The following is an 11,854-nucleotide window of genomic DNA, read 5'->3' as shown; positions in this document are numbered from 1 at the left end:
AATTATTGAAACAAAAAACAAATGAATGAATGAGGAAAATAAGTTTTGATTAAAAAGATATATTTTTCTTTTTTCAATTCAAATAATTGAGATTTTCATAATTATTTATTTTAGTGGCCTTTAATTTTTTATTCAAAAAATATGCTTCTAATAAAAAAGATATATTATTTTGTATAAAAAATGCATTCATAAAAAAAAATCATCTAATAAAATATATATTTTTTAAAAGTTTAAATCATTAACTCTTTTACAATATATATTTTTTATTAAAAAAAAAACTAAATATAAAGGGTTCAGGATTCCTCCAATCGTCCTTGTTTTTCTTTAACGATAATTTTCCCTTTGCGTTTAAAGCAAGATAGCCATTAAGGAGTAACCAAAAACTATTATTGAATAAAGGAGAAAAGACAAAAGTTTATTTGTTTTTTTAAAATGTTTTAAATAATATTGAATTTTTTTTAATTTAAATTAATTTTTTTATGTTTTTATATTATTTTGATATGTGTATATGAAAAATAAATTTAAAAAACATTATTTTAATATATTTTTAAATAAATAAAATTTAAAAATTAATTAATAACACAATATCAAACAAACTTCTCTTAATTTCCTATATCAGATAGGTGTACGTGGTCAAGAAGGATGGGAACTGGGCAAGGAATTTTATTTTTTTTCAATTTTTTTAAGCAAGCATAATCCCTGGACCAAAAAAAAAGAAAGAAAGAGAAAAAACTGCACACAACGAGACCAGAATTAGATTGACAAAACATGCAAGCGGTATCAAAAGCTGGGCAACCCAGAAAAAGGGTCATGTCATTTGGAGAAACAAATGAAAAGGAAGACACGGGCACACATGCAAAGGACAAAACATCTCTTGAACAACTTAATAATTTAAGAAAAGGGTGCACAAAATGCCTGTAGTCTTGCACAGAGAACAGACAGAGAGAGAGAGAGAGCATAAAGTCGTACGTACACTGAACCTCATAAGTGAAATATTTTGATGTTGTTATTTAGAAGTATGATTTGGACTGAACGCTGTTATTTTACATGACAAGATAATTATAGTGTTTAAAAATTGTAATATTTAGTAATTATAGTGTTTTTCAAGTATGACATCTTCAAACCATGTCATTTTTTGTTCAACCGGTTCGCCTGTTATGAAAACAAAAAGAAAAAAATTTAAAACTATCAATATTAGAGTTTCTTAATAAAATTTTTAATATTTAAACATCTAATAATTTATATAATAAAATAGTGGTTATTATTATGAAAACTCATATAAAAATTTAAATATAATCTAATAATCAAATTAAAAATTATAACTCATTTAAATTACTATTCAGGTCTAATGTAATCAGATCTTATCTTGTATCTAGACCTATCCCATTAGTTTATAAATGCAGTTGCTAGATTATACATATAATTTATTGATGATAAATCCTCATTTAGTTATAGTAGACGCATATCTGCTTGCTTAGAATCATTTGTTACTACGTGAACAATAATTTTTTGAAATTTTTATTAAAGTTTATTTTTTAGTCAACAAGGTGGATAAATATATATATTTTGACTCATAAAACTTATTTAAATAAAAAATTTATAAAATTATAATTTTTATATGAAACAATCGAGCAATTAATATAACTAATCAACTAATTCAAGTAAAATATTGGAGTGTGACATTGACTCAAAATTTCTCTTTTAAAGTGCGGCAATTATCTTATCGTGTTGTACAAATAATGATATATAATAAAAATTATAATTTTAAAATATAATATAATTAAATTTTAAAATATAATATAATTAAATTATACTATTTCATTAAATTTTTGAAATCTATATTAATTCGTTAATTTTTTTAATTTAATATAATAATTTTACAACACACACTCTTTTCTTTAGCTTGTTTGTGGGTGTTATTTCGAATCCTTGATGTCATAAATTTTACTCTTCTTCTTTAAAATATTTAATGGGTGCAAACATTTCAATGGGAAACCGTCGAAGGAAAAGAGAATCCACCTTCATGCATTTAATGCAAAAAGTTACTCTTTTGTCCAGTATCGTGCAACACCTGGCTTTCTCGCCAAATTTTAGTTAAATCCTCTTCTTCTTTTTTTTTTTTTTTAACTTCGATACTGTTTAAAAAATATTTTATTAAAATAATATAGAATAAAAAATATTTTAAAAATAAAATAGTTTGAGCAAAAAAAAAATACAAATAGCTTTCAATTAATCTGGGGCAAGGATATTTTAAGATTTAGTTTAGAGTTAATTTAAAATTAGGGTTTGATTTATGGTTAATTTGAGGTAAATTTTGGTTTAGAATAGTATAGGGTTTATAATGAGAGTTAATTCGAGATTTGATAAAAAAATATATATATTGAAATTTACGTGTTTCATATAAATTGCACTTTTAATTTAAAAACATGATTAATGATCATTATGTTTTTAATAATTATACTATTTACTTAAAACTTTTTTCCCTATATTATTTTGTCAAAAATCTTGATAAAAATTGTTAAAAAGAAAAGAAAAAAACCCTAAATCACTCAAATTTTATGTTGGATTGCAATTTAACTTCTTTTTTTTACCATTTCTTACATCGCAAAATTTTGAGTGACATTATTATTTTGTAGAAAATAAGAAAAATTACAAAATAAAAAAGAAGAAGAAAATTGTATGGCACTACATATTTAGTGAGAGATTTTATTTTAAATGGAAGAGATGTGCTTTTAAAATAGTCTAGAAAAGGAATTTATCTTGATTGGTGCATAAAATAATTAGAAAACATCTTTTGGAATCTAATTAGAATATTTTCCTGCGTTACACAACAAATTAATATCAAAGATAAATATATATATTTTGACTCATAAAATTTATTTAAACAAAAAATTTATAAAATTATAATTTTTGTATGAAACGATCGAGCAATTAATATAACTAATCAACTAATTCAAGTAAAATATTGGAGTGTGACATTGACTCAAAATTTCTCTTTTAAAGTGCGGCAATTATCTTATCGTGTTGTACAAATAATGATATATAATAAAAATTATAATTTTAAAATATAATATAATTAAATTTTAAAATATAATATAATTAAATTATACTATTTCATTAAATTTTTGAAATCTATATTAATTCGTTAATTTTTTTAATTTAATATAATAATTTTACAACACACACTCTTTTCTTTAGCTTGTTTGTGGGTGTTATTTCGAATCCTTGATGTCATAAATTTTACTCTTCTTCTTTAAAATATTTAATGGGTGCAAACATTTCAATGGGAAACCGTCGAAGGAAAAGAGAATCCACCTTCATGCATTTAATGCAAAAAGTTACTCTTTTGTCCAGTATCGTGCAACACCTGGCTTTCTCGCCAAATTTTAGTTAAATCCTCTTCTTCTTTTTTTTTTTTTAACTTCGATACTGTTTAAAAAATATTTTATTAAAATAATATAGAATAAAAAATATTTTAAAAATAAAATAGTTTGAGCAAAAAAAAAATACAAATAGCTTTCAATTAATCTGGGGCAAGGATATTTTAAGATTTAGTTTAGAGTTAATTTAAAATTAGGGTTTGATTTATGGTTAATTTGAGGTAAATTTTGGTTTAGAATAGTATAGGGTTTATAATGAGAGTTAATTCGAGATTTGATAAAAAAATATATATATTGAAATTTACGTGTTTCATATAAATTGCACTTTTAATTTAAAAACATGATTAATGATCATTATGTTTTTAATAATTATACTATTTACCTAAAACTTTTTTCCCTATACTATTTTGTCAAAAATCTTGATAAAAGGTGTTAAAAAGAAAAGAAAAAAACCCTAAATCACTCAAATTTTATGTTGGATTGCAATTTAACTTTTTTTTTTTACCATTTCTTACATCGCAAAATTTTGAGTGACATTATTATTTTGTAGAAAATAAGAAAAATTACAAAATAAAAAAGAAGAAGAAAATTGTATGGCACTACATATTTAGTGAGAGATTTTATTTTAAATGGAAGAGATGTGCTTTTAAAATAGTCTAGAAAAGGAATTTATCTTGATTGGTGCATAAAATAATTAGAAAACATCTTTTGGAATCTAATTAGAATATTTTCCTGCGTTACACAACAAATTAATATCAAATTTTTTTATAATATTAAAAATATAAATAATATTTTAAAATTTTTGGACTTAACAGTCATGCCAAACCCAAAAAACTTGGATCTAAAATTAATGTCAAACCCAAGTTTTTTGGGTCTAACACCATGTCAAACCCAAATTTGAGCAGGTGATGATTAAAATATTAATATTAATAATTTTTTTTATTTTTTTTATAAAAATATATTGAAATTATCCTTCAAGTACTTTAAACATAAATTCAAGTTAAAATATTATTTATAAACAACAAATTATTACAAAAATCTAATTTTAAATTTTAAATCTAAAAAGTCAAATCATATTTTTCTATTAAAATAATTTATTTTTTTACTCGGGCTTAATTGCTTAGGTTAGGGAGGCTACGAAACCAAACTTATCTACTTTTTCAATAAAAATTTTATCTTCTTTTTTATTTTTTCTTTATTTTTCAATAAAAATTTTATCTTCTTTTTCATTTTTTCTTTTTTTCCTCTATTTTTAATTATATTATTTTAACTCAATGCCAGGATTTGGCATGACCCGGGAGAGCATGGACTTAGCAATTATCCTAAATCCAAATGACTTGGATCTGAGCATATGATAATTAAAACTTTGAGATTTTTATATATATATATATATATTTATATATATAAAAAAGAACATTTATACTATTCTTAAGATATTTTAAACAGAATCCAAGTTTAAAAATTATTTACAAATAACAAATCATCACAAAATTTAATTTAACATTTTAAATCTAAAAATTCAAATAATATCTTTTTATTAAAATAATTTATTTTTTTATATTTATGAATTTGTTATTTTTCTAATAGAAATTCTATCTTCTCTTTTTTCCTCTCTCTCTCTATTTTTTCTCTTTATTCGTTTATGAATTTTTATTTTTTATATTTTTTTAATGAAACGCAAAGAAAAAAAAATTATTTAATGGATGGTCCTTTGTAATTTTTCAGTGATGAAAATATTATTTTATATTTGTTTTAACAATACTAAACTATATATGTTTAGTTTCATTATACATGTTTTTATCCACAATTCACACAAAAAATGAAAGTTTATTTTTAAAAACTTGAAATAAATTACTTAGAACTCAACATTTTTTTCTTCTATTTTTTCATCTTTGAATATAAAAAATTTATAAAATAAGTTCTGTAAATAAATAAAAAAGTTTGCAGTTAAGTTCTAATGCATATAAATAAAAAATCTTACTTGAGTGAGGCAGTATTTGTTTTTGAAGTCTAATCAAGTTTTTTCTTAAAATTAATTTTTTTGACCCATGCTTGAGTTAGGCATAATATAAACTCAACATGGACCTTAATGTTTGATACTAACATGTTGTGTATTTGCCATCTTATTCACTCTTTAATACTTTACTTGTTAAATGATTAATCTAGATTTATGTTATATAACACTTGATACTTCAAATATTTGGTACTTTCATAACTCAACCATATGGTATAACCTACATCTATGTTGTGAAAAGAACTTGATTTATTATTAACATAAGTTATAATCATGAATGTCTGACAACATTTATAAGTATTAGCATTAATCGAATAAGATAACTAATGTAATCATGTTAACAATTTATAATTTGATTAGAACCTCTTTTGTGTATGGTTTCTAATTGAATAACAAGAGTTTATACTATACTTATTTGACATACCATTAGTGAATCCTCTAACTTTAACATTTGTTGTTATTATTATTTAATCTTTATATTAATCTTTTATCTCAAAGTTCTTATCAACATTCATGCCAAAAAATAAAAAAAAAAAACTAAAAGTAAAACTACTATTATAATCTATAATTTTTTTTTAATTTACAATGATTTTTTCATACTATTTTAGTTTTTGCTACAGTAAACAAGGAAAATGAATGTTAGGTGCCAATACAATATTATTTGAAAGGTAGTTTTGATAAATGCTAAAGTTAAGGTCACAGGAAGTTTTGGGATTTTAGGAACCTCATAATGTCATCAGCAAAAGAAAAAAAAATTGGTAAACTGTAAGGGAACATGAAAACTTTCATTTTGTTTCTCTTATTTCTTTCTTTTATTTTCACCATACTCGTACAGCATCTTCGATTTGCCTTGAGGAACAGCAATATATATATATAATCAGATATATGCGAGTGATGGTGACACAGTAGAAGGCAATATGTCCCCTTGCAGAGTGCAGTCTTCGGAGTAACATGAATTTGAGGTCACATGGATCGTGGAAAAGAAGAGAAGGAAAAAGGAAAAGAAGATTTCCTTCACATTATTGTACCAATCAAGAAAATTATGCCATGTCTATTTTACATCTAGCCCTTCAAGTTAAGAGGTGTTTTGTTTGGAATCCAATGCAGATTGGGAAGGAGACAAAATCTTCAATGACGTCGTAGTATCCATAATTGCACTTTGCATTTGTCAATATAATGATGTCCTTTGAATTGTCAATTGACTTGTTTATGGTTTCAAACTCTGCAGAAAATAAATGAATTTAATGGAAGAAAGGACTCCTGGGTTACCACAGTTGGGAAAGAAATATAGGTGTCTAATCAATCTGGGTTTTTTTTTTTTTTAATTAATGTAATATATATTGCTGTAACAACTAACAAGTTACAGGCTGGTGCTCATCTGGCACGGCAGGTTGAAGAAGAGCAACACCACTTGACCCGCAATCAAACATTTATTCTCACGTCAGTATTCTAGAGAGCGTTTTGACATGTGATTCTAATGCTATTTTTTTTTAAAATATATTTTTTTAAATTATTTATTTTATTTGTTTTGAAGCGTTTTTATATATTAATATTAAAAATAATTTTTAAAAATAAAAAAATTATTATAATATATTATAATATAAAAAATATTTTAAAACATAATTATAATTACGATTTCCAAATAAATCCTTAACCAAGATACACATTTAGGAGGTGACTTTACAATGCCTGCAACGTTAGTAACCCTACATTTAATTCTAGCTCATGTTCATATTCAAATTAAGAGATACACTCTCTCTCTCAAAAAAAAAAAAAAAAGAAGAAGAAAGAAAGACAAAATAATGTTGATGCACTCATAACCCTTAATATTAAATGGATGGGACAAAGCTAAAGCAGTAATTTCAATTAATTTTTAAAATATTTTTTTATTAAAAATATATTAAAATAATATTTTTTTTTAAAAAATTATTTTAATATTAGTAAATCAAAACAATTTTGAAATATAAAAAATAATTAAATTAAATTAAATTAAAATTTTAATAAAAAAACATGTTAAAACTCAATCCATTCATGAAGAATTTCATGATTAATATTAAGATGTTTACTAAATTAGTATTGTTTGCTGGTAATTAAAGAGCCATGCCTACAAAATTAAGCCAGCCAAGCATTCGGAACATCCTTACACATGAGCACAACATGGAATCACTGACATTTAAACGAGGAAATGTAACTCATGTTGATCAAACAACAACTTGATGAGACAATACCTTCCAAGTTGCTCAAAATCTAAGAAATATCAGAGTGAAAGAAAACACGACCCATCAACATGTGGAAGAGTAACCCTGGATTTTGGGCACCCCTTCTTCCACAGGAAGAGCCATTTCATTATCAGCAATAATGTATCTTTACAAGTTTTCAACATGCAGATAACTGATTTTGACCATTCGAAAACAGGAAACTTGTTCTTTCTTTTCTTTTCTTTTTCCCGAGAAGTTTGCCATCTTTTGGCACATAAACACAAGCAGTGCGAGGTTTACTTCAAACACTTTATATAACACCATTTTATGGTTGCTAAGTCTGGACACATGTACATCACAAGTTGCTACTGAGCTATTAGCTAAATTAATAATAATCAAGTGGTTCAACTAATAATATTCAGGTGATAAAAAATTAATTAGAAAAAATATATTTCTAATTTAAATCATACCATTTATATTTTCAACTTAAATGTATGTGAGTGTGTGATTGATGGAGATCTTAAGTTGATGAATTTGTCCTCCTAGTTTAGCTCTTGAGAGTGACTATCTGCTCGTAAACCATAACTAAAAATATGTTTATATTATGAAAAAAATAAAATAAATTGGTTTATGATACGAAAGACTTAGTAAAGATAAAGTAAAACAGAAGTTAATTACCAGAAACATGTGAAAGATGTGGAACTAAAGTAAAACAGAAGTTAATTACCAGAAAGATGTGGAAACCCAATTATCACAAGTTCGTGTATTCTTTTCAGCGTCTTTGATTTTGAAAAATTACCGATTCCATGTCGAGGCATTGCTGCAAGGGGGTATTGTCTGCACTTGACGTTGTGTGGTTTATTGTGCACAGGCTTTTCATCTATGAAATGGTCAAAAAGGGTTGATCTTTGAGCAGCATGGGATTGCCGCAGGAGCACCACAGAAAGTTCTTCCGCCAGGCTTTGTATCACAATTTTAAATGGCTGAAAATTCAATCATGCAAAGTTAGAATCATGATATGCTTCTTAACTAATCACACTCACGAGAAAGCTGACTTCCACTCCTCTTTTCCAACAGAACAAATGTGTATAATTTTAGCGAACAGGCAAATACCAAAAAGAATTTGCACTGTTAATTAAGAACAGCGAAAAACATATATTGCACAAAGATGTGCAAATCGGCAAATTATTGTTTTAGAAAGGCAGGAACAGCTATAACGATAAATGATTTAACAAAAAAAAAAAAAAGAAGGCATAAACTACGCACAAAATCTTCTAAGGGTGAGTTGCAAGCACAATAATGGATTTGCAGAGGAAAGTTTTCATCAAAATTTATGATGATATAACCACAGAAAACAGATTAGTAAACAAGGACCATAATTTCTTCAGACACCAATAATACTTTAATGCTTTGAGCAATTGCTGAAAACACAAATATAGCAAAGCATATCCATACATTTAATAAATTGTTTATGCATCGGTCTATACTCAAACGAAACTGGTAGATGAAAGTACCTTCTGAGATTACTGAGTAATCTGTTCATCATCAACTTGGTTGAAGGCCCAAATGCTGCAAAATCAAATTTCAAGACGAGGTTAGATCTCCTTTTTCTTGATGCTTCAAATGACTGCAAGAATGAAAGGCTCCTTTTAACAAATTGAACGTATTTGCCAAAGCACAAACCATCTTAGTACCTTAATCTGTGTCCTATTGCATGTGCATGCACGTGACAAGAACAGATCCATAACTAGCCTGGTGCCTGCTGGATATGAGAATTCCATCTCCAGATTTTCCTCGGGCGTAATGACATCAATCCATCAGTCACTCTTATCTTTGTGTTAAAATAATTAAAATTAAATATAAAAAAAATAAAATTTTAAATTATTTGTATATTATGATCATTCAGTTTAACCTAAAAATAAATAAAATATAAATCATTCAGTTTAACCTAAAAATAAATAAAGTATAAATAGGTTAAATTGAAAGTACTATTCTACTCTTAATAAATAAGACTATATAAATATTATTTAACATCTTTCTTTAAACTCACGATGTGGCAGTTAGAAACATCGAGAGTTTGTCAACCAAAACACAAAAACAAAAGATGGAATGTGCCTGGGTAAAGAAATTTGCAATCTGTAAAGAAAAAGAAACAAAAAATAAAGCTCGAGAGTTTGTCTACTAGAAAACAAAAACAAGAGATGAAATGTGTCTTAGTAAAGAAGTCTGCAATCTACAAGGAAGAAGGAACAAAAGGTAAAGCAATTGTGCTATGTTTGAGATGATGACGAGTAAGATGACAATCGATCTCAATATGCTTAGTTCACTTATGAAAAACCGAGTTGTGAGCAATCTAAATAGAACTCTAGTTGTCACAATACATAAAAGTAAGATGAGAAAAGGAAACTCCCATATCAGTAAGTAACCAACATAACCAAATAATCTTTTTGGTAGTAGATGCCATGACACGATATTTTATTTCGGTGGATAATTAAGAAACAATAGATTGTTTATTGCTCTTTCAAGAAATAAGAGAAGCACCTAATACAAAACCTGATAATAGACTTGCGATCTATGGAATCATTACCATGATCAATATCAGAGTATGCACGTAACTCCAAGAAAAAGGTGGATGAAAGTAAAAGACTCTAAAAAATTATACCTCGAAAATATCGCAAAATACAAAGAACAACTACTTAGTGAATAGTAGTAGGAGAAATAACAAACTAATAGTGAATAGTAGTAGGAGAAATAACAAACTGATTAACAACATGAACATGTGCAATATCTGAGCGAGTTATTGTTAGATATACCAAACTCCCAACAATAGTGCGATATAAAGTAAGATCTATCAAAGGTAAACCATCAGCAGAAGAGTACCTCGCGTTAACCTCAATAGGAATATCTACAGTTTTGTTATCAAGAAGTCTAGCCCGCTCAAGAATATCTGCAACATATTTCGACTATGAAAGAAGGTAACCTCTAGGTGAGCATGCTACCTCAATACCTAGGAAATATCAAAGACAACCTAAATCTTTCATTTCAAATCATCTAGCTAACTCTGTCTTCAAAACTGAAATACCATCAATGTTATCACCAATAATAATCATGCCATCAACATATAAAGATAGAATGATATGACCTGCATCAATGCACTTAATAAAAAAAGTAGAATCATGATTGCTAAAAACAAAGTCAAGAGATGAGATTACAATAGAGAATTTCTCAAACCAAGCATGGGGTCTTTTCTTAAAAGAACAAAATACGTCTCTTTCCGTCAGAGAATTTCTCAAACCAAGCATGGGGTGTTTATTTGAGACCATTGATTAGTACTTAAAAGTGCATTCTCATTAAGGATTTATGTCATCATATTGCACCTAAAGTATCATTAAATTCCCTAACAAAAGCATGTTTTATATTAGCAAGTCTAAAAATATAATATACCTTTAATTCACGGTAAATGTTCATCCTAAATGCAGGTCTATCACATAAATAAAAGGATTGATTGATGAGTTTAAGGATTGAAATTAAACATATCCAGAGTCATGTGAAATACCAGAAGGGAGTGCCATATAAACTTCTTCTTGAAGATCTTCATTTAAGAAGGCATTTTTAACATCAAGCTGAGAAATATGCCACTAACGAATCAAAGCTATGACAATAAGAGTACAATAGTAGTTATTTTTGCAACCGAGGCAAATGTCTCCTCATAGTCCATACCATACTATTAAGAGTATTCTTTTGCAACCAACCTAGCTTTGTATCGCTCAATAGACCTATCAGAATTGGTCTTGATCTTATACACCCAACGACAACCAACAACACTCTTACCAGGAAGTGGAGGAACCAGATCCCAAGTATCTATCTTATGCAAAGCAGAAAGTTCCTCATCCATAGCTTGCTGCCAAAATGGATCAAGAATTGCCTCTTTATAGGAAGATGGATTAAAAAGACAATAAATAAAAGCTAAAAAGGAAGTAAACAATAAAGAATAATAAGAATAAATAAAATCTGGTAGTTTTGTAGACTTATGAATACGAATGGACTGACGTGAAGGTGAATCCATAATCTTAGATGAAGCTTAAGGGGCAATAGATGAGAATGGAGTTTCATGTATGGTAGAGAGTAAAGTACCAGTACTTGCAGAGTTATGAGTACAAATTGATTGAACATGAGGAGAGGTATCATTACCAGAATCCTCAAAAAAGAGATCTATATGAATAAGATCAGTTTTAGTCGGGCTATCAGTAGTGGATGGGATA

General features: G+C 26.8%; 1 protein-coding gene and 1 long non-coding RNA gene across 2 annotated transcripts in view; both read right to left on the bottom strand.

Annotated features, from left to right (window-relative positions):
* Nucleotides 1–8,343: 8,343 nt before the first annotated feature.
* Nucleotides 8,344–9,378, bottom strand: LOC105118029 (uncharacterized). Its single transcript, XR_840867.1, has 3 exons — nt 9,287–9,378; nt 9,107–9,161; nt 8,344–8,575 (listed from the first exon to the last, which is right to left on the bottom strand). It is a non-coding gene; the product is annotated as an uncharacterized LOC105118029 (long non-coding RNA).
* A 940-nt stretch (nt 9,379–10,318) lies between these two features.
* LOC105118030 (uncharacterized) overlaps nt 10,319–11,854 on the bottom strand; it is a 2,186-nt gene continuing 650 nt past the window's right edge. The window contains exons 3-7 of the mRNA XM_011015869.1: nt 11,727–11,804; nt 11,341–11,519; nt 11,149–11,215; nt 10,675–10,734; nt 10,319–10,539 (exon numbers count right to left, since the gene is read on the bottom strand). Coding sequence (XP_011014171.1) covers nt 10,319–10,539; nt 10,675–10,734; nt 11,149–11,215; nt 11,341–11,519; nt 11,727–11,804 — 605 coding nt within the window. The remainder of the gene's footprint in view (nt 10,540–10,674; nt 10,735–11,148; nt 11,216–11,340; nt 11,520–11,726; nt 11,805–11,854) is intronic.

This window comes from Populus euphratica, unplaced genomic scaffold, assembly GCF_000495115.2.
Source record: "Populus euphratica unplaced genomic scaffold, PopEup_1.0 scaffold1706.1, whole genome shotgun sequence".
Taxonomy (NCBI): domain Eukaryota; kingdom Viridiplantae; phylum Streptophyta; class Magnoliopsida; order Malpighiales; family Salicaceae; genus Populus; species Populus euphratica.
Note: the sequence above shows the minus strand (reverse complement) of the source record. Positions and strands in the feature narration are given on the sequence as shown.